Raw genomic sequence first — 21,408 nt, 5'->3', positions numbered from 1 at the left:
CTCTGTCCCCCGGCACCGTCGGAAAAGAACCAGGCGCTGACTTGGACGAACAGGAGGCCTGCACAACCAAGCTCTCCGGCGTAGGGTGCCTAGATAGGAAACCAGGATCAGTTGGAGCCGTCCGATACCTCCTGGCCACGGCTCTGTGAACTGCTGGGGAAGATGCCGGCTTCTTCCACACCTCTAAAACCGGATCCAGCAGAGCGTCATTAAAAGGTAATAGAGGCTCCGCCGCGGCTGAGGCCGGATGCAACAGCTCTGTCAAAAGGTTTTGTTTCGCCTCCACCACCGGCAAAGGCAGGTCCAAAAAACTAGCTGCCTTCCGTACCACTGTATGAAAGGAAGCAGCTTCCTCGGTATATTCCCCCGGGGACGAAAGGTCCCACTCAGGGGAAGTGTCCAGCCCACTGGCCGACTCCAGTCCACGCAGCCCATCACCCGAGTCCTCTAGCTCTCCTTCCTCTAGGGCTCGTTGGTACTCCTGCTCCTCTAGCACCCGGAGAGCACGCCTCCTTGAATGCAGTCGTTGCTCAATCCGCGGAGTCGACAATACCTCCGCCGAAGTCGGAGATCGGCGCCGATCTTCCGAAGCCACCGACGCCGCATCCGGCGCCACAGGTAACTTCGGCGCCGACTGAAGAGCAGATGAAACGGATGGACCCACCGGAGTCACAGGCCGAAATCTCGACGTCGACGGGATGGAAATCCCTGGGGCCAATCCCTCCGAAGCCATCGGAGCGGCCACCGGCGCCGACACTGGCGCCGAGCCCACGTTCCCAAACGGGAGAAAGGGCATAAAGGGTGCCGGCCGAAGAGGCGCAGGATCACCCAAAGAAAAGGCCAAAGGCCCAGCCGGAGCACCCCCTGGAGCCATCTGTTGGAAGATGGCATACATCGCATTCAAGAATGCGGAACTATCGGCTCCAGGGGTGGGAAAAGCCGGATACTGGGGTGCCTGACTCGGAGGCGACCCCGACGCCGGCCTCGGCGTCTGCGCCGGAGAAAACACTTGAGGCTCCAATACCTCAATCACCGACGCCTGTCCAGGCGAAGTTGGAGATGCCGGAGAGAGCAACGGCGTCGAAGGATGCGGCGTCACCGTGGGGCTGACCTCCCACGTCCTCCGGCGCCGATCCGGAGACCTGGAACGAGCCTCCCTTGAATGACGCCGAGATTCTCTACGGCGCCGGGAGTCTCGATGACGCCGATGTCTTGGAGAAGACTTTTTCTTGTGATGCTTCTCCTTTGACTTGGCCATAAACAGCTTCGCCTCGCGTTCTTTAAGGGCCTTCGGATTCATGTGCTGACACGAATCACAAGTCGAGACGTCGTGGTCGGAGCTCAAACACCAAAGGCAATCGGAATGAGGATCCGTCACCGACATCTTGCCTCCACACTCACGACAAGGCTTAAATCCAGACTTTCTCTGCGACATTATTTCCACAGAGAAAGAGTACGCAGCAAGATATACACTGTAACCGCAAGAGTAACAGTTGCTCCCTCGAAGATAACCGTTTCGAATGCACGGAAAAAAGGGAACTGACGTCCGCACGTCGTCGAGGACCTCTTATTGCCTGTATGACGTCAGACGGCGTCGCGTGCGAGACAGTGACGTCCTCGTCGACGTGCAGAGACTAGTAAGAAGATTTCCGTCGAATGCTGGCGCCATGGGAGTATTCATGAGGTGAGGAATCCACAGGTAGTTGTATCCATCAGAAATATACTATTGCTAGCTATGTTTTAAAAAAATATATATAAGTGCTAATAATATAATTAATTTAGTCCACAGGTGGTTTATTATTTTGTATATGGTTTCTATTAGACAGATGCATAAGGATCTTCGTGTTCAAATACTGAATATCCAAGACTATAAGGCACGGTTTCAGTCCTATGATACTCTCTTGCGCTTACACAAGCTGACCTACTGCGAAGAGGACTGCAGTCCACGGTGCACGCACAATGATGCGGACTATATATAAATATATAGATTTATTAATAGTCTCGAATTGCTCTCACAAGCATGGCTTTGTGAATTAATATCTGGACTCTTCTTGTTGCTTTAATACAATACAATGAATACTGACAGGAGCTGTAAAATGTATACATACATCTCATTTTTCCCCTTGTCAACTTAGAAAGACACAAACTTCCTTAACCCAAGGTTAGTGGTATGCATTTGCTAAATGTATGTGAAAGTACACCCTATCCAAAGGAAGCACTAGGGTGCCTCAGATGTCTATCAAGCGTAGAGACCACTTAGTCTTACTTAGGAGAAACCTCAAGGAAGTGGTCGGATAAGGACTATAAAAAGTTTGATTCCTTCATGTAGGTCTTAAATTAGAAAAATGCCTGTACGAAGCTGGCCCTTTAAGTGGTAGGTCAATACCGTTTAAAGGGTCCAGGGGTTCCTATGCAATCCCAAAGTGCTCTATTTAGGGGTAGTGTGGTCGAGCAGCCTTAGGTTTAACACAGAAGATTGCAAGACAAATACACACATTAGTTAATAAATGAGGCACGACTCAAGGAGATCCACACCAGTTTATAAAAAAAAAGCAAGACTCTTTATACATGGTTAAGCATCTGAGTGAAAACGTTCACATAAGTACGTTTTTAAATAGGAATTCGTTTCGTTTTAAAAGTGGACACAGTGCAATTTCGGAGTTCTGAAGTGTTATCCTATGGGAGGAAAAACAAGTTCTGCAATCAACTGACAATTTACAAGACCAATCTCCAAGACCTAAGTTGCGTATTGGGCAAGGGTCAGGACCACATCAACGCATCACTCCAGGTGGCTTTGGGGCAGCTAGGTGCAGTACAGTGTCAGGTGCCCAATGTATTACAATGGAGATCAATCTGTGGGAGAAGGCTGCAGGTTCTGGCCAGCAGGCCAGTCGAGGTCAACCAATAGGTAGGTTACGAACGTGGGGTGCTTGGGGACATAGGTGCACCTGTGGTACGCTTTTCCATGGGTCATGGGTGACAGGTGAAGAGGTGACCTTTGGTCTCTGGTTTCTGTGTCTGGGAGACCTTGCAGTTGAGGGGTCCTGTGGTCTGACACCAGGGGCCAACTTCAACTCGGGCCAGAGGGTAAGTTGTACAGTGGTTGTTTTAGGCACTGGCTTTCTCTCACAACACAAGCCGTAGGAGACTGGGCCTGTGTGCAGATGCTGCAAGCAACTTTGGGGAGTCCAGGAGGGTGAAACCATGATGGACTCGACTATGGGGAGCTGGGGAACCTTGTTTGCACCAGTGGTCCACCTCATCTCGGGTTGTGAATGGCAGGTGCAGTGATGACTTCAGGTGTCGACTTTTGGTGGTTCCAGAGACTTCAGAGTCCCTTCTTTGGAAGTTTTTGGAGAACAGGTCCACTGTTCAATACAGACTCAAGACCTCCTGTGAAGGCAGGCAGTCCTCCTGGGTTTCTGGGTCGCATCTGCAGGACAAGTCGACTTTTGGTGCAGATTTCATTGAGAGATGCAGACAGGTCGGCAGGGTTGGTACCAGGTCAGCTGCTTCTTTTCTCCTCTTCTGCTGTTGCGGCTCTTCTGTGTCCTTTGTCTTCTTAGGTCACCAGGATCTGCTTCTATAGTGCAAGGGGCTCCCCTGAACACTGAATGAAGGTGGGTTAGGAGTGTGTAGGGTAGTAGCCAATGGGCTATTTACCCTTGGGGTCACTACACCCCACTGTATGACCACTTTCTGTGGGAAGTAGGCATAACCCTGACCCAGAATTCCTAAATATGTCATCACTGAGATGGCTACTTCTGAAACATTGTGTTCATCTCACAGTAGCCCACCTTAGGGGTGGTACTAGCCTGGGGGTGACAGGGATATCTGACTAGCTAATTTTCCCACCTGTTCAGGTGCCAAATAGGCTCTGGACAAGAGGGGTAGGGACGCGGCCAATACTGGCATCAGTGTGGGTTCATCAATCTGAAATGTTTGATACAAAACATCCCTATATTTAGTGAAGCCATCATGAAGCTGGGGAACTCGTAATGGCCAGTGCCCAGCACACATATTTAAAATGGCTTCCCTGGTCACTTACTACGTCTGAGAATTGACAAAGACATAGCAGGGGCATATTTGCTCGTGCAGCTATGCCTTCATATGTAATATAATGCGCCCTGCCTTAGGGCTGTAAGGCCTAGTGGGGTGACTTACATATATTGCTTGCAGTGTTAGAGGACATGGCACACAGGTTGCGTGCCATGTCATGTTTCACTTTTGGCTGCACCATGGCAGCCGGTCATGTGCTTGGTGAGGGGTCCCAGACGTTGGCACAATTTGTGTGGCAGCCCTTAGGGGACCCTCTTTAGTACCCTAGGTTCCAGGGGTACCATTTACTAAGGACTTACGGAAGGTGCTAAAGGTTTTACCAGTTAGGGAAACAACTGTGCAGTTTTGGAAAAGAGATCTGGCACTGGAGACCTGGTTAGCAGCAATCGAGTGCACTTTTTCAAAATTACATTAGATACCTGGCAAAAAGTGAGAGGTCACCATGTCAAAAAGAGGCATTTTCCTACACTGCCTAAAGAATTTGAAAATATTTTTGTCATCTCAGGTTAAGTGTGGGTGAGGTTAAGAGTACTTATGTTTCGGAAGGTAGTGAATGCAACATTTTTGTTGGCGTACATTGATGGCTTCAATGGTGACATACAACTGTCGCTGGATAAAAATATAACTAAACATATTTAATAATCTAATGCATATGAAAGCCATGTCCCATTCCAATTTACATCCTCCAGAGTGATACAATGAAAAATCATGTCACAGTTGACCACATGGGCTACATACCATATCTCGAATCATTTAACTTGTTCAGATTGTAGAACTTCTTTTCTGGTTGTTCAGGGTCTAATGGGTCAATGATATGTGCAAAAGGATTACTCATGATTACAGCCGGTCCGTGTAGCTGAAAGAAAGTACAAGAATCATTAGCCAACTAAAGTTAAACATGAGGAACATCATTTGATTTACTATGCTCCGACATTAAAACAAAACACACCCTCAGGTACATACTGTACTAAAGTCTTACAGCAAGCCAACAGAGGTCAACCAAAGAGCACACACCGCTCATACATTCCCATGGATTTGCACAGGTTACATGGTGATCACCTCTGTGACACTGACATCTGAATGCCACCTACCACCAAATGGCGTTTTCTTTTTAATTGTGTATGGGAGAGGATGTTCCCTTAAAATACTCAACAAAAAAAAAAAAAAAAATCAGGCATTGAATAAATGAGTCCTCCCAGCCAATGACCGGTGTCTCGACCACCTACAACAGGATGCTTAGGAGATAAATAACATAAAAACAGCAACGGGGTTGCAAAGTGTCCAAAATGTGACAAGTCAACACTATGCAAATCAATTAAATACATATTACAGTAAACATAGTTTATGTGTACTGAAAAATTTCAATACGCATCCTGTGCTGGATCAGCAGTTATTACGGCCACTCTGTAAATCTCGTGGGTTTAAAGAGGAGAGGACAGAGATCCATCTGGATGGCCTGTATTAGTCACCCCTTAAACTGCTGTTCAAAGGGAATTTTTCTGACTTCAGACAGTCCAATTTGAAACAGGTGAGGGAAACGAGAGAATCCTGCAGGATTGGATGTATTAAAGTCCAAGATGCCAGACGCATGTGATAGATCTCTTCTAGCATTGGTGCTTGTCCTCTTCAGCGCAGTACTCATTTTGTTAGCTCTAAATACAAATTTAAAAAAACAGAGTAGACTTTTCAGGGATTTGAAGTGATTGATCCTGCAGGTGAAGTTGTCTGCAGTAAATCTATTAAAGAATGGACTAACTGAGAAAGGGACTTGCTTTAACCTTCCATTGTCTCTAATGAAGATAACAGCTTAACAGTGTGTATGGTTTAAGGATTTCAGCACACACTAAACCAGAACAGAGTTATTCTCCAATAGATCTGCGGATGTGTCACTCCAAGGATGTGGCCAATTGCTGGTCAAAATAGATGTGTATTACAAGACCTCTGTAATTGTTTCAATAACGAAAGGTCCATGTGTGGTGCAAGTCAAAATGAGGTCTTGTGAAACTATTTAACATATTTAAATTGATCTAGTCCAACAATGGAGGAAAGCAACAGGTTGAATTTGAATACTGGTCAGTTTTAAAATACACCATGAAATTCAAACTTGATTCGTGGGTTGAAATGCAATTTAGAAATTCTTAAAGTAAACTGGATTATGCATCTATTATCATACAGGCATTGGAACAGCCAAAAGGCTTCTCCAGAACTATCTGTATGGGAGCTCATCTCTAGTTCTCATAACAAAGAAACAATTAGATTTAAAAAAGACCAAAAGTGCTGACAGACTAAATGGCCATGATATCAATTTTCTCGGCTAGGAGGAAAAGATTATGTTTAAAACAAACCTGAAGGTAAAGGTACGATTTCCACGTAACAGTGTCAACGAATACAAGGTTTATAAGCACAGACAGTAAACCCAAAATTCAACGGCTATTAGATGTAGTCCTTTTCCATCTTCCCATATTCATGTCTGTTCTCCACGCTATTAATCAACGGCTCTCAAATGGTACCCCTCTCTCTCTCGCGCTCTCTCTCTCAATGGTACCCTATGCGTACTCCAGGGAGCTATCCACTCCTCCTTGAGTTTAATATTCCCATGCAGCCCTGTTGGACATAGGATACACACAAATGAGAATATGCCCAAAAAAACTCCACAAAAGAAAAATTCCAGCTCAAGCTCCTTAGAAAAATGAAACTCTCCACCCCAACAAAAGAAATTCAGAAATACACGAACCACGGTTATATCGCACCAAGAAAGCAGAAATTCTATACAAGCTGACCCTTCCCAAAACTACTCTAGATTGCCTCAGAGTGAACTCACTCATTGCAGACGGTCTAGTAAAAGGAGCCAAGACACCAGGCTGTTTTTACTATAATTCTGGTAAAAACGCCACTGGCTACCCCTAGATGACAGAATGAACTTCCAGATGGTGTATATCACCCACAATGCCATACACTTCGGCCTATCCCAATAATTAACAAGCATTTGAAATGCAATAGATCTTGCGTTTGCTTGAGTTATAGCTATTAGCGTTGTAAAATCCTAACTGGACTTTTCTTGTGACATAAATTGAAAATTAAAACTAAAACAGTTGACATAAGCAAGCCGATTCAAAGCACCACAGCTGACATGAGCATGAGCGCAAGAAGAGACACAAAAGGAAATAGAAGTTTGCTCGCAGTCTAACATATCGGCAAACGTGCAATTATACATGTAACAGGGTTGATGGCCATGGCGGTAACAAATCTGACCCAAGGAGGGACAAACAAAGCATTTCTTGATAACAAAGGATTTTTAAAAGGCAAGCTCATGAACAAATGATAGTAAAGAATGTGTGGTGGGCATGGTTAAAAGCCCACAGATTGATTACAACACATGCGTGCAAGCACAACCTAAAAAAAGACAAACTCCTGAACGTAGAAGTGAAAAAATTGGTCACCAGAGTAAGTGTTGAGCTACTCACCATAGAAGTACGTTTCATCAATGAATAAGGGACTGTGTCCCAAGGATTACTGCATCTGCTCTATCCCAAAGGCTCAGTGGTGCGGTCAAGTAGTTGGTGCTGCAATTTAACAACTGCATCCAATACAATTTCAGAGCAGAAATTGAGAATATTTCAGACCAAACACTAGATAGCAGGAGTGTGCACTGCAGGCAAGTCTCCAAAATACATGTGATACAAGCAGGAATATAAAAAGTAAAATATAAAAGAGGGCCGTGATTATTAAAGGGGGAAAAAGGCCAGACTTGAGACCTGTATGCAGCTTAAGTGGAGTAAAAGCATAAGATAAGGAAAACATTAGGAAGAGTTGTTCTACTCAGATAGGAAGGTATGTAGTAGATTCAAATGATGAAGGAGTGGCTAAGGCTTTTTTACCACAGTGCCTTAAGCATTTAGGCAATGTACAACACCAATCAGAGTCAAGTTCGAGCCCAGGGCGGGCAGCTGATGGGAAATCAGCACTAGTGAATGTAGCAAGAATGACAACCTGAATACAATCACAGGTACTGCGAGATGGAGGTTGCTGCGTTATGATAGGTATTGAAAGCTATGAGCACAGCCCTGTTGAGGTCTGGAGAGGGGTGCTAAGGAGAGAGGATACAGATATGAGAATAATTTATATCCTGGGGGTCCCAAAGGTGCAACTTCTCCTACACCAGTTGTTTCAAACCTTTTGATTTCTGTGGACCCCACTTTATCATTATGGGAACCCGTGGACCCCCACTCAGCCATTACTGGGATCCAGGGACCCAGGCCTAAATGCTGTTGATGATGACTAGAACCACAAAACAATACACAAAAAATACAGAAACAAGCATTCTATCAAACACATACACAAACTGTAACACATTTTATTTAATTTGCAAACAATTAAAATAAACAAAAACATTGAATAAGGAGGTTGGAGCTTTTCTAAATTCAATTGAAGCCACATATTGTCCATATTGTATCCCGCTTGATGCATTTGCACTGCTCCCACAAATCAATCTGTGGATACTAATTACATTTGTAGCCTTCAATTTCAAATTCATTGACACTTACAGCACATTTCAACATTTTCAACTGTACATTTAGCCACTTTATGTATATATACACTTTATTAATCTGTTAATATTAGTTACATTTCTAAGCAGTCATGGGCCCCCTGGGGAGGCTTCTGGGACCCCATGGTACCTGGACCACAGGTGTGGGACCACTGTCCTACACATATCATCCTGTCCACCAGTTTGGCAGGTATAGAACACCTAAATTTGACACAAACTATAATCTACAACGATGTCTTCCCATTCACTTCTACTACTGCCACCAGCTCATGCACCCTCAAGATACGTGCGGAGGCTTATACCGGTGGCTTAAACAGCAACCCATTTGAGGTAGGGAGTAATGGCATGTCAATGCATGGCCTGGTGATGGGTGGGGAGATGGGGGCTGACTTGGCCTCCTGCTCACTACGGCAGGCCTTCTGAGAGACTTCTACCAGTAACTTCCAAAACCTCTCAAGATGAGGCTTTGCATTACAACTCCAGAGGTCTCCTCCAACCTAGTTTCCAGGTGCTGATGACAGTTGTGCAAGCACTCTCTACATAATGACAGAGCCAGCTTTGTTATTTTTTTTTTTTTAGTTCTGTCTCTTGGAAGGCTCATAGCCACTGAAGACAGAATGTCTCTCCAGAGTACCGCTTGCTAAACTATGCCTGCCAGTCAGATGACAGGCAAGAGGCAAGCTGAGCAACTGCCCTGTTGTGCAGACTTAGAAAGCAGTGCCTTGCGTGCAGGAACAAGAAAGTACAGGTCAGCAAGTTGCACCACTGCTACACCAAGATGTGTCCAATGGGACAATTTTCCCTCTGATGGTTAACTTTACTGTATGTAACGCAGATAAAACAGGTCCCAGCACAACCAACAAGTTGAAAAGTTCAAAGTTATTACAGTGATGTGAAATATCCGTTGTTCATATTGGCTCACAATTGAACCAAAACATAGAATGCAATTCTTTAACCACTATAATGATAATACCTAGCTCATTCAAGCAAGAGAGCACTCTGGAGAGCAAAAAAAATATTGCATGAAAGGCCGTACTAAGAACAGAGCTGACTAAGCGGCCGTTTGCGGCCAGATCACAGACACCAGGATGCGACCTGGCTGTTGAGGAGATATGTCATTCTGTCAGTACTAAACAGCACTCTGTACAGTTTTTTGGAGCACTACCTCTTCCCGGTTGCCTTGTATAATTGCAGAGCGAACTAAAAAAAGTTACTATATTAACCTGTGCTTAACCCTGGGTAGCTGGGCAGTCTGGCTTATGTTAGAGGCAATGTTTGAAGTATTTATTTATGCAGCACAAAAACACTCAAACTGAAAACGCAACACAAGAAAAATCCCAAATCAATTTAGAAAAGTAATAAGTAAATTTTAATACATTATTTGACACCAAAATGACAAACGTCAGATGAACAGGAGTTATGATTTTTTTAAAGCTTAAGGGTGTGGTTTCAAGTTCAAAGAGAGATTACAGAATGGACGGAGCACTTTGTGTTTGCCCATAAAAAGGAAGCTTTTAAGGCTTGGCAAGGGGGTTTAAATGCCAAGTCGACATGGCAGTATGGCACTGCACTTAGGCTGCAGTGGCAGGCCTAGGACAAGTTTTAGAGTGCTACTTAGGTGGGTGGCACAACAAGTGCTGCAAGCACACTGATAGCATTTTATTTGCAGGCCCTGGATATATGGTACCCCACTCTACAAGAGACGTACAAGCCAATTAAATATGGCAATTAGGTAAGAGCCATAAAACCATGTGCACAGAATCCTAAAAGGCCGACAGAAGCAAAAATTATGCAAAAATGGGAGGCAAATAGGTAAAAAGTTTGGTGGAAGAGCTGGAAGGGCTGACAGGTCTAACAATGTGCAATAAAAGATGCACTTTAAAACCATCTCAAGAAACAGAGAATCATGAGGAGTTGACTGACTAGAAAACACAGGCTGTGCTTTTCTGAAACCCTATTTCTTTCCTCCCAATATGCCCCTACCTACTTCACTTCCTTTGAAGTCATAAGCCTGGCCACAAATCCACTCAATGTGCTACCTTTACACCTTCCTCCATAAAAGCTGCTGATCCTGGGTACCTTTACCTTTTCTTTAATCAGCCTTCTCCTCTAAGTTGCCCCATGTCACTTTTCCCGAGCCTTTCAGCTCACCCTTGAGCTATTTAGTTGTCCCCTTCCTAACTGCAGTCTGGTGTTCTAATACAACCAGAATAGATGTTTCAATAGGACCCTTTAATGTTAATGGAAAGGAGACTTGCATAGTCCAGAGCAACATTGAAAATACGGAACTCATAGAAAGAAGCAATTTCCTCTCCAGGGGCCAAAACATGTTTATATTGTGCACAGGGTAGGAGACAGATTTTTGATCATGCTGACCTCATGGCCAATTGTTGGGAATGGCCCTTTCTGCAGGGTTTCCCCTGACTGTGCCTCTGACCTCCTGTTTTGATCCTGTGCCGAATTTTGTTTTTCCTGGCTTTAGGACTCTAGGCACTTTACCACTGCTGACCAGTACTAAAGTGCAGGTGCTCCCTGTCTAAATTGTAGTGGTAATTGGTTTACCCATGATTGGACTATTTGATTTAATAGTAAGTCCCTAGTAAAGTGCACTGTGTGCGCCCAGGGCCTGTAAATCAAATGCTACTAGTGGGCCTGCAGCACTGATTGTGCCACCTACATCAGTATCTATGTAAACATGTCTCAGACCTGCCACTGCAGTGTGTGTGTGCAGTTTTAACTGCCAGTTCAAACTGGCAAGTGCCCCACTTGCCAGGCCCATACCTTCTCTTTTACTACATGTAAGTCACCCCCCTAAGATGGGCCCAAGGCAGCCCTATGGGCAGGATGCAGTGTATTTAAAAGGTGGAACATGTTCTGGTGTGTTATACATGTCCCGACTGTGAAATATTGCTAAATAAGGTATTTACTATAGTAAGGCCTATCTCTTCTACAGGCTAACATGAGGATTGCCTTGAAATATCATTTAAGTGTAATTTCTGATTAGGAGCAGATAGAGATGTGGAGTTTGGGGTCTCTGAACTCACAATAAAAAAATACATCTTTTGGTGAAGTTGGTTTTTAAATTGTAATTTTAAAAATGCAGTTTTTAGATTGTGAGCATTTTGTTGCTTTACCATTCTGTGCTGCTGCGGAATAGAAGTCTGGGTCAGGATGACGGTTGGGCACACAAAGGGAGCTGTGTGCACTGCTTATCCCGATGGGTCTTCCTGGGCGAGAGTGGAGGGAAGAGCTGACACCTGCACTCAAATAGGGCTGAGCCTGTTCTTACACAAAGCCGTCTCCAACCTCCTGGAGTGTGACTGGGGTTAGGGCAGGAAAGACAGGTTCTTGGGCACTACAAAGACTTACCTTTGAAGTCTGCCTATTTCAAAGGGAGAAATAAGCATAAGTACTGGACTTCTGAGACCACAACTTTAGAATCCTTCTGGACTGAGGACATTCTGCCAGGAAGAAGAGCTAGATGCTGTAGAAGGGACTGACACTCTGCCTGTCGCTTTGTTCTGATGGCCTGCTGCTTGCTGCTTCTGCCCTAGGAGTGAAAGGACTGGACTTTGCTTTTACATTCTGCTTCCAAAGGTTGGACTGAGCATACCTCCTGTTAGAAGTCTGAGACATCAAAGACTTCATCTGCCAGCACCTGGGCTTTTTTTCTTTTTGCTGAGAGTCCTTACTCACCAAGTCGTGCCAAATCCAGTTCCTGGAACCTTGAAAGTGTGTTCTGCTGTAACCAAGAAGAAACCAATCTGAACCAGCGCCGCTGTCAGACTCCACGCAGCTACCTGCACTGAAGTCATGGTCCCCGCTGAGTGAAACAATTGCAACCGACGCCACAGGCCTGATGCTGCACCTCCAAAGTCCCACCACAGCCCAAGTACTGCGTGCCATATCCCTGATGTTTGGGACAACCTACTCCAACTTGGCCGCAGCATCTGTGGCCCCGTGGTGTGATCGCGACACAGTGAAGTCGACGCTTCACGTCTTGACCTTCTAAATTCATAAGGAACCGATGCGGCATCATCTCCCCTGCAACCGTAAGGAACCAACCCCTCACCTCCCGGTAGCACTAAGGAACCAACACTGCACCAGGTCTAATGATGCCTCACCTGCCAGACTGAAAAAAATGAGGTAACCAAGACGTTTCACAATGGTACTTTGCCTGGGGTCCATCCGACTGACCAGCCTACACGGAGAGATTATCTTACCCGTGTGACTCCCGGACTGGACTAAGGGTCCCTACTTGGACAGGGTGCAACCCACTACCAACTAGAGACCCCATTTCTAATACCAATGATATCTTATTAGGCTGTACAAAGGTCAAATGGGAGGGGTTCACCATTTTGTTTGCTACGAAAGTCTGTCAACTAGGAAAAGGTCCAAAGCACTGGGGGCTGGTGGAATTTGAATGTGGTGGGGCATAAGATCAATTAATGAATTTTGCTGTGTCAGTGAGTTGGAAGCTCATCTGGTCCTAGGAGGTGGGGGGTGATTGCTTGGGGAGCCCACGCTCCCTCAACCACATTTTTTTAAATTGGTGTATTAATAGTGCCATTTCCAAAACAATTTCTTTACCGAACAGGCATTTTTAGAGGAAAACAAACTATTTCCTAGAATTCAGGTTTGCCAAGTGACACAGACATACAAAAAGGGGGCGGAGTGGGAGTAAACAATCAAGACCACTTGGGATCTCCCATTTACAGTACACAATACATATCATAGGCTCATGAAGGTTCACAGGGAGACAGTCACAAAAATGCACACTTGAAATTTGTTCCCACCTATAATGTAGTGCCAACATCAGGATACATGCAAAAGTATTTGCATTTTGCTTTCCTTACGTTTTTAAGTACCAACCTAGAATGGGTCAGCTGGGCCCAACACAAAGGGCTCACTTAAAAGACCATCAGCCCTCATTTTGTTGGAGTCTCATCATGGCTATGAGCTATCTGGAGGCTAACATTTGATGCAAGTGCCTTGAAGGCAAACAAAGGCACTCAGTTTGCTGTCACTTCATAAGTGCTTAGGAGAAATATATATGCTAATGGTTTCATTAGCACATATAAGGGTGCCTGGAACTACATAAGCTCAGGATGTGTGCTGTACAAAAAAAAAAGATTCCTTTATGCAAACTACACATTTTGAGCTCAATGGAAGAAGTAATCTAACGGCATCTTCTTCCTCAGCCTAGAAGACGTATACAAATAAATTGATGGAATGCTTGAAATAATCTAAGCCACTGGTCATGACCTGGTGTCGCATCCCAATACATCATTATTTTGCACATCATATCACCTCAGTTTGTACCCAGCCATAAACAAAAACAGACTTCACCCTGCTCCACTGTGAATAGTCCTGCATAAACTGCTGAAAAATTATGGTTTGGGATGCGGCCCGAGAGACTGCCAGTAGCCATAAGATAACTTGTTTTTGCTGCCCAAGTGTCATGGTTATGGCCGGACGGGGTTCCATGCTCACTGTGCCACTGGAACCACACTACGCCTGATTGATGAGCCCTAATGAGGGCAAAACTGGTCCTGGGTTGCTTGAGTTCCAGTTCAGGAGGACCTGGCAGTTCGGGCTGGACTATGCAACAATATTTGTTTCTTTCTCAACATCACATTAGGTTTAATCTTGGCAAAATAAAAAAGAAATGGCATTCAAGTTGATAGATCAGTCACCTTTCTTCACATTTACACTAAAAAGTGCATTTATGAGCACTGTAAATACATATGCTTAAATATGCATACATACACCTTTGATATGCTCGGGCACTGCCCCTGCAGTCGAGCCAAGTTTTCATGCCATAAATAAATAATCTTTTTAAAATTCCAAATCAAAGCATGAAGCTTTACAATTTGGATAATCGTGTATTTGCATTAGTATGTACGGTAAGTAATTTGCCAGATATTTGCGGATAAAAAGTATCACACGCAGGCTTCAAAATGTTCAGTGAAACTGTTGAGTGGCCTAACTGAACAAGGTGCATTGTTTTGGTAAATTGATATGCACGGATATCCTGGTAGGAATGTTTACTGCCTTTCATGCTAATCACCCGGGGAAACGTTCAAAGCTTCAATAAATATGGTAATATTTACTTCTATAGACAGCCTCATGCAAATTACCTGCTGCTATATGCAGTGTAACAGCGAATCAAAGCTCATCTAAATGCAACAGTTCACCGTGAACAGAGAACAATTTTGTTCACGAAGAAGGTCTGACACCCTATTGTCAGTTTTACTATTTAAAAATAAAAATAAAAAGCAATCTCACACACCACTCCGGTCTGCACACTGGTATTTGCACCTGGGACTGAACATATCCCTCGGGTGGCTTAGACCACAGCTTTTAGAGTGCAGCATAGAGAGCGAGACTCAGTCTGTGTCTGTGCGATTTTCTTTACTATAGCATATTCGACCCAGGAGTCAAACTCAAAAGCAGCTTGCACAACTAGGGCTTTGCCTGAAAAGGGACCTTTGGAAGCGTAAATACTTTAAGTACATATTCTTGAAGGTAGTGTGCTTGCAGACACTCAACATGTGCAATATTTAATTGATACTTTGTGAGTTTCTCATTCAAACAACAGTCAAAAGGAGAGGAGAAAACAGGTTCATCAGATGTAGTTAATCAGCTTGAGAAATGGACACTGAAACACAGAAACCTAGGTAATCATCCTGCTTCTGGCACTTAGCCAAAAAGCATCCAAGTCTGGACAAATCACTATCTCACCATTCTTCAAATTAAAGACTGCTAACTTAACTATACAAATAAATATATATTATATCAAGCACTTGCAATGCAATAGGTCTCACATTTATTTGAGTTGAAGCTATTGGAACAGTAAATTTATAACTGGACTTTTTGCCACATAAATTGGTCAACCCAGCCGCATATTTTGTTCCTTTCTGCTACATAATTCCAGTGGTCCTGCATGTAGCTAAAGGGCTAGTAGGCCTACTGGAATATTTTTTTTTTATACAAGACCCTTAAAACACAAAACTAGTCACAGGTGCAAAACAAATGTTCCAGCCATAAGAGCGCTTACAAATACACTGAATGGTGGCATAGGCTATTATTTTGAGGTCACCACTAACGTAGTGTGGGGACCCAGCGATTATCAAGAGAGAAAGAGCCTGTTGTGGTGAAAACGTTTTGAAGGCGGTCCCATTGTCCTAGGACCACCACAGGCTGAGTTATGGGAAAAATGTTTTGTGAAAGAATGCCTGCAGAGCATTATGGGGCAAGTTTCTTGAGTGCAGTGAATATTGTAATATCGGCTCTTCTGCTGTTTTGGGAAAGCCGCTTTGAGGATTCCTGTAATTTTTATGTAAAGCATTTCTCAATTACAAGTGTTTCTGTGAAAGCTATGGTGCGTGAAGGGGAGAGCTAAAAGAAATCATTCTGATTGGGTAACAGTGTGAACAATGTGACCAGCGCTTCAATGCCGCCAATTGAGTGTGCCCTGCTGCTCTGCACTGTGACAGTCATCAACCTTGACGTGGAGGGACAAAAGAAAAAGAAAAAAAAAAAAAAAAGAGTTTGCCCACGCTGAAGTATATCGGCAGTCGTGCAATAATCCATCTAACATGGTCAGTCTGCAAGGTGGTAACAAAACCGCCCCAAGGCGGGACAAATGTAAAAGCATTTACCAATGACATCAAGGGATTTTTGAAAAGCAAGCACAAAAACGAATTTAAGTGATGGGCGTGGTTCAAAGCCCACAGAATACTTACAACAGATCAAAAAGAGCTTGTGCGCTCAACCTAAAAATTATACATTGGATTGCTCAAATTCCATGCCTTTATCCTCTTTGACAACCCCCCCCACCCCCAATATCCAAACCGACCTACTCCTCGCTCCTGTAACAATACCAATCATTGACAAAGCCAATAGGCCTGCAGAAGAGCTACTGGCTTTGAAAATCAGATGGGGCAGAATAGGAGAGTGGGTAGTTGTGAAGACTAAGACTTAATTGGAAAAATAAATAAATACAAATAAAAAAACTGGGATGGGGTAGGCCAGATTAGGGTGGAGTGGGGTTGACTGGAGTGGGTCTAGAGTGGGGTGGATTGGAATGGGGTTGGGTTGACTGGAGGGCGTGGAATTAATTGGGGTGGATTGGACTGCAGTGAATTGGAGTGTGGTGCAGTGGAGTGGGGTGGATTGGAGTGGAGTGGGGTGCACGGTTTTGAGTTGGAGTAGGGCGGATTCAAGTGGGACAGATTCTTTTGCAGTAGACTGCGACAGATGGGAGTGGGGCAGTTTGTTTTGGATTAAAGTGGGGCAGACTGGAGTGGAAATTATGCCAGGCCTGCAGTAACAAACTATGAGGATATAAAGAAGTGTCAGGCAAGCCAAAAAATGGCTCCAAGCCCTTTACTGTGCACAACAGAGTTTCAAAAGCGAGACGCATGCTCTGGCGCATGCATTCGTAGGCTCAACCCTAAAAAAAAAAAAAAAGAGGGAAAATTTGGAGAAGGATATTTGGGAGTTCATTGTAGTCAGGTTTGGGATGAGACAGAGAGGGAGTGGACAAAGGTTGGAAGGAGGAATGTATGTATAACAGATTATATATATATATATATATATACATATACATACATACACACACACACACACACACACACACATAAATATTTATTGAGTGGAACAAAACAAAGGTTACAGGGAGATTATACTTCGGTTCTGAATTCACTCACACAAAACCATATAAATTCAGCAGTTATAGTTAGAGTTATTTCAAGTAACTGTAACTCGTGCCCCCGCCATGGACAATTTTGTCATCAATAATTTGACTGCTAATGTTTCATTTATATTTTTAATGACGTTATAGAAGGTGTCATGAGTGCTGTAATACCAGAGGTAATTAGTAGTGCATGGCGAGGGAGTGAGTTACAGTTACCCTAGTGCCTAAGTTAGAGTTACTTGAGATAAACATAACTATAACAGCTGAAGTTCTATTGTTTTGTGTGAGTAAGTTCAGAATCTAATTACAACATCCCTGTAACCGTTGATTTTTTTCATTGAATTCCCATGTTTTTTAAAATTCTATTTCCGAACTGTAACGTCCCTGCAACCTCTGTTTTCTTCAGTCATTTTCTAGGTTATTTAACATAAAGTCATTTTAATTACTATATGCTAATCCAACCCCAGCGGTGTGTGGCTGGATAGGCCCACCTAACCCCGCGGCGGGGTTAGCCACAGAGCCTGTGTCTCTGGGTGTGAGAATAGGCATGACAACGTGACTCTGGTTGGGAGAGTGGGTGTGTGAGGGAGTCTGTGGGTGCGAGTGTCTCTGTGAATGGGTGTGTGACAGTGAGTGTGCGTTTCTGAGTGGGTGTAAGTGCGTTAGTATCTGAGTGAATCAGATATTTGGTGCGTAAGTGTCTGAGTGGGTCTTTGAGTGGATGCGCGAGTGTCTATGTGAGTAGCTGTGGGAGTGCCTTGGCCGCAAAGGAACCTCACCTGCCCTTTTATCCAAAAAGCGTCCACAGTTTTGCACAAAATATCTACCCAGGTGGAGTTCTTTGTGACTCCATGGCTAAATGTCCAGTGTGTTTTCTACAGTACAGATGCCTTGTGGACCACGAGGAAATGTCTCCAGTGACATTGCGTGCTTTTGGCAATGGAACTGTGACTCGTGTGGCTTTCTCCTAAATTCCATAATAAAATGAATCCTTCTATAGAGAGTCCAACAAGACTACAAAGATGTAGATCTCCACCAAACAAGGGTCCTCCCTCATAGCTATGACGTAATAGTTTTCGTTTTGAGGAGATTCTCATTATTTCATACTGGAGGAGTGAGGCAGAGCTCCCTCCCCCCCACCCCGCCCCACCCACCCACCTCTGTGGGTCGATCTCTGCTCAGGGAACCCCTTCCGCTGGGGCCCAGCCATGTCACAGGGGTGCCCCCAGGGCACCCAGTCACCATTATTGGGGACTGCAGAGGGAGCCTGAATGCCACGCAGTCCCAGCCGGCTCCCCGCCTCCTGCGGGAGCCAGCACTGCTGTCACAGACAGGGAGCTGCTAAACATGCAGCTCCCTGTCGGAGTGCAATCCTTTTATCTGTTTCCCTGCCTGCACTTCTGCAGGCAGGTAAACAGATGAAAACAGCTGTCAAACAGCTCTCGTTTGCTATGAGTGAATTTGTGTTTGCTCTGACTTGGCAGGAGCTTTGACAGTTTCTACTATGTATCGGGGGTGGGCACCCTGTGACATAGCAGGACCCTTCCCTGGGGAGGTGGCGGTCCCCAGGGCTATTACTGGGTCCACAGAGGGTGCTGTGTGCCCACCACCCTCCTTTTCTTTTCACAGGCCAGCCCTTGGGATGTGGTGCATGTAACTAAAGCACTTTTATTTACCTTCTTCCTCTATCTGCAGCAAAAAATTAAACTGTTGCCATTTATCATCCTAATTTAAATCTGCTGTACTAATTCCAATAGAATACCACTTTCACCACCCCACCATCACAATTCCCACCAAAAAAGACACAAGCCAGCCACAGAGGATAAAGAAACTAGATGGGTCAACCAAACATATCACGAGTGTTCAAAGAGTCATAATGTAAAATGGCCTGACATAGGGTCATGAGGAGATATTATTAAAACAAGTACAATGATCATGTAAACCTTTATCAAGAAATAAACTTTTGGCATTAGACTGCAATGCTCAAAACAGCCCCTACAGGGCACCATAACAAAAATATCATTTGTAAAAACATGGTCATGTAACCAGATTGTTAGCCCCGAGAGGGCATAACCCCATAAAAAAAAAAAAAAAAAAAAAAAAATTCAGTGCAACTATATACTTGGCCAGTAGAGGGAGTTTTCAGAGCTAACAGGCCTACTGCAATGACATTACAAACAAGGCCTTTAAAACAAAACTTCTCCTAGCTATAAAACAAATGTTCTAGCCGTGAAAAAGTTCAAAAGATATTGAATTGTGGGAGGAGTTATTATTTTGGAGTCCCCACTTACATAGTGTGGGGACCCAGAGATGATTATAGAGAGAAAGGGCACATTGCGGTCAGTGCTTTGAAGGTGGTCCCACTGTCTTAGGACCACCGCAAGAGGAGTTATGAACAAAAATGTTCATTATGGGCAAGTATCCGTGCCACAAATATTTTAATATGTTGATATGACGGTGATGCTTAGAACAGCCCCTAGAAGACACCACAATGAAAATAGCATTTGTAAGAAACACGGTCATGAACTATAGGAGGTAGCCCCTAGAGGGCATAACCACACAAAAAGAAAATGGCAATAAATAATGCGGAGTAACCATGTAGACCCTAGAGGGTATGGTGTGTTACATATTTTCAATGGTAGCAGGCCTAAAGTAATGATATTATAAACAAGGCCCTTAACAAACAGGCTATTCCCAGCTGGAAAACAAAAGTTCCAGCCATGAGAATGCTTAAAAGGACATTGAATGGTTGGGGGGAGGGGGGGTTCTATATTGGGGTCCCCACTAACAGTGTGGGGACCCAGTGATGACCTGGACAGAAAGAGTGTACTGTGCTGAACGTTTTGGTGGTGGTTCCATTGTTCTAGGACCATCACAGGCTGAGTTATGGGCAAAAACATGTTATGAAAAAGAATCCTTGCATAGCATTATGGGTCGCGTTTTCCAGAGCTCAGTGAAAATTGTATTATCGGCTCCCCCACTGTGCGAGGATAGCTGCTTTCGCTTTGAGGATTTCTGTTTCATGTAAAGCACTTACCAATTTCAAGTGTTTTAAGAGGAGAGCCACAAGAAATGACTCTGATTAGGTAACTGTGAGCAATATGACCGGCGCTTCAATCCGACGATTTAAGTTCACGCTGTTGTGCATGTTCGTGCTGTGAGCACCATGGCCACCATGCAGCACGAAGGCAAGCAACAAAAAAATTGTTTGCCTGCACTGAAGTATATCAGCAATCAAACAATAATCCATGTAACAGGGGCAGTCTGCAAGGCGTGACAAAAACAGCCTTAAGGCGGGACAAATGTAAAGAAATTACAATGACATCAAGTGATTTCTGAAAGGCAAGATCTACGAATGAGAGAAAGTGATGAGCATGACATGGGGTGTGGTTAAAAACTCACAATACTTAACAGGTCAAAGCACTTATGCACTTGACCTAAAAAGGGTGCTTTCTGGACCAAGAACTCCCTTTTGGCCAAATGTGGCGTAATTCCATCCAGTAGCTCGAGCTGTATTACGGTCCTAAAACCCTATTGAGAATCCCAAAAGTTTCCAGACCACAGGTGAAGTGAGCGTCAAATTGTTTTGGAAAACTTTGTGAAGGTTCATCAACCGGCATCAAAGATAAAGTAAAAAAAAAAAAATGTTTTCTATAGAAACTACTAGGTCCTAACTATAACTACCTAGAGGTGACCACCATTAGCTAATACATATAGTCATAAAATATACAAAAATACACACACACACATACATATATACAGCACATATTTTTACTTTAAAAAAACAAAGGTTACAGGCTGTAGTCGTATTCAAAACTCCTATTGGGTTTAACATGGAAAACACATGTTTTTTTTTTTTTAGCCCCACTTATTTTTCTCGGCCCCCACTTGACGGATCACCCCAAAACTTTTCAAATCGCAGGTGAAGTGAAGGTCAAATTTTTTTGGAAAATTGTGTGAAGATTTATCAACCTGCACCAAAGATATAGGCAAAAAAATAAATAAATAAATAACTTTCTCTAGAAACTAGGTCATAGCTATAACTACCTATTGGCAATCGCCATTAGGTAATACATATACTCATCTATAATATATACAGACA

At 43.9% G+C, this 21,408-nt stretch overlaps 1 protein-coding gene across 3 annotated transcripts in view; it reads right to left on the bottom strand.

The window, feature by feature from the left end:
• The window catches only part of ACO1 (aconitase 1), a 616,249-nt gene that overhangs the window by 495,250 nt on the left and 99,591 nt on the right, over positions 1–21,408 (bottom strand). For all 3 annotated transcript variants that reach the window (XM_069239660.1, XM_069239672.1, XM_069239665.1), the window contains exon 2: positions 4,798–4,915. In XM_069239660.1, the coding sequence (XP_069095761.1) occupies positions 4,798–4,894 (97 nt within the window). In that variant the 5' untranslated portion in view covers positions 4,895–4,915. The remainder of the gene's footprint in view (positions 1–4,797; positions 4,916–21,408) is intronic.

This window comes from Pleurodeles waltl, chromosome 1_2, assembly GCF_031143425.1.
Source record: "Pleurodeles waltl isolate 20211129_DDA chromosome 1_2, aPleWal1.hap1.20221129, whole genome shotgun sequence".
NCBI classification, from domain to species: domain Eukaryota; kingdom Metazoa; phylum Chordata; class Amphibia; order Caudata; family Salamandridae; genus Pleurodeles; species Pleurodeles waltl.
This window is presented reverse-complemented; position numbering and strand designations above follow the sequence as displayed.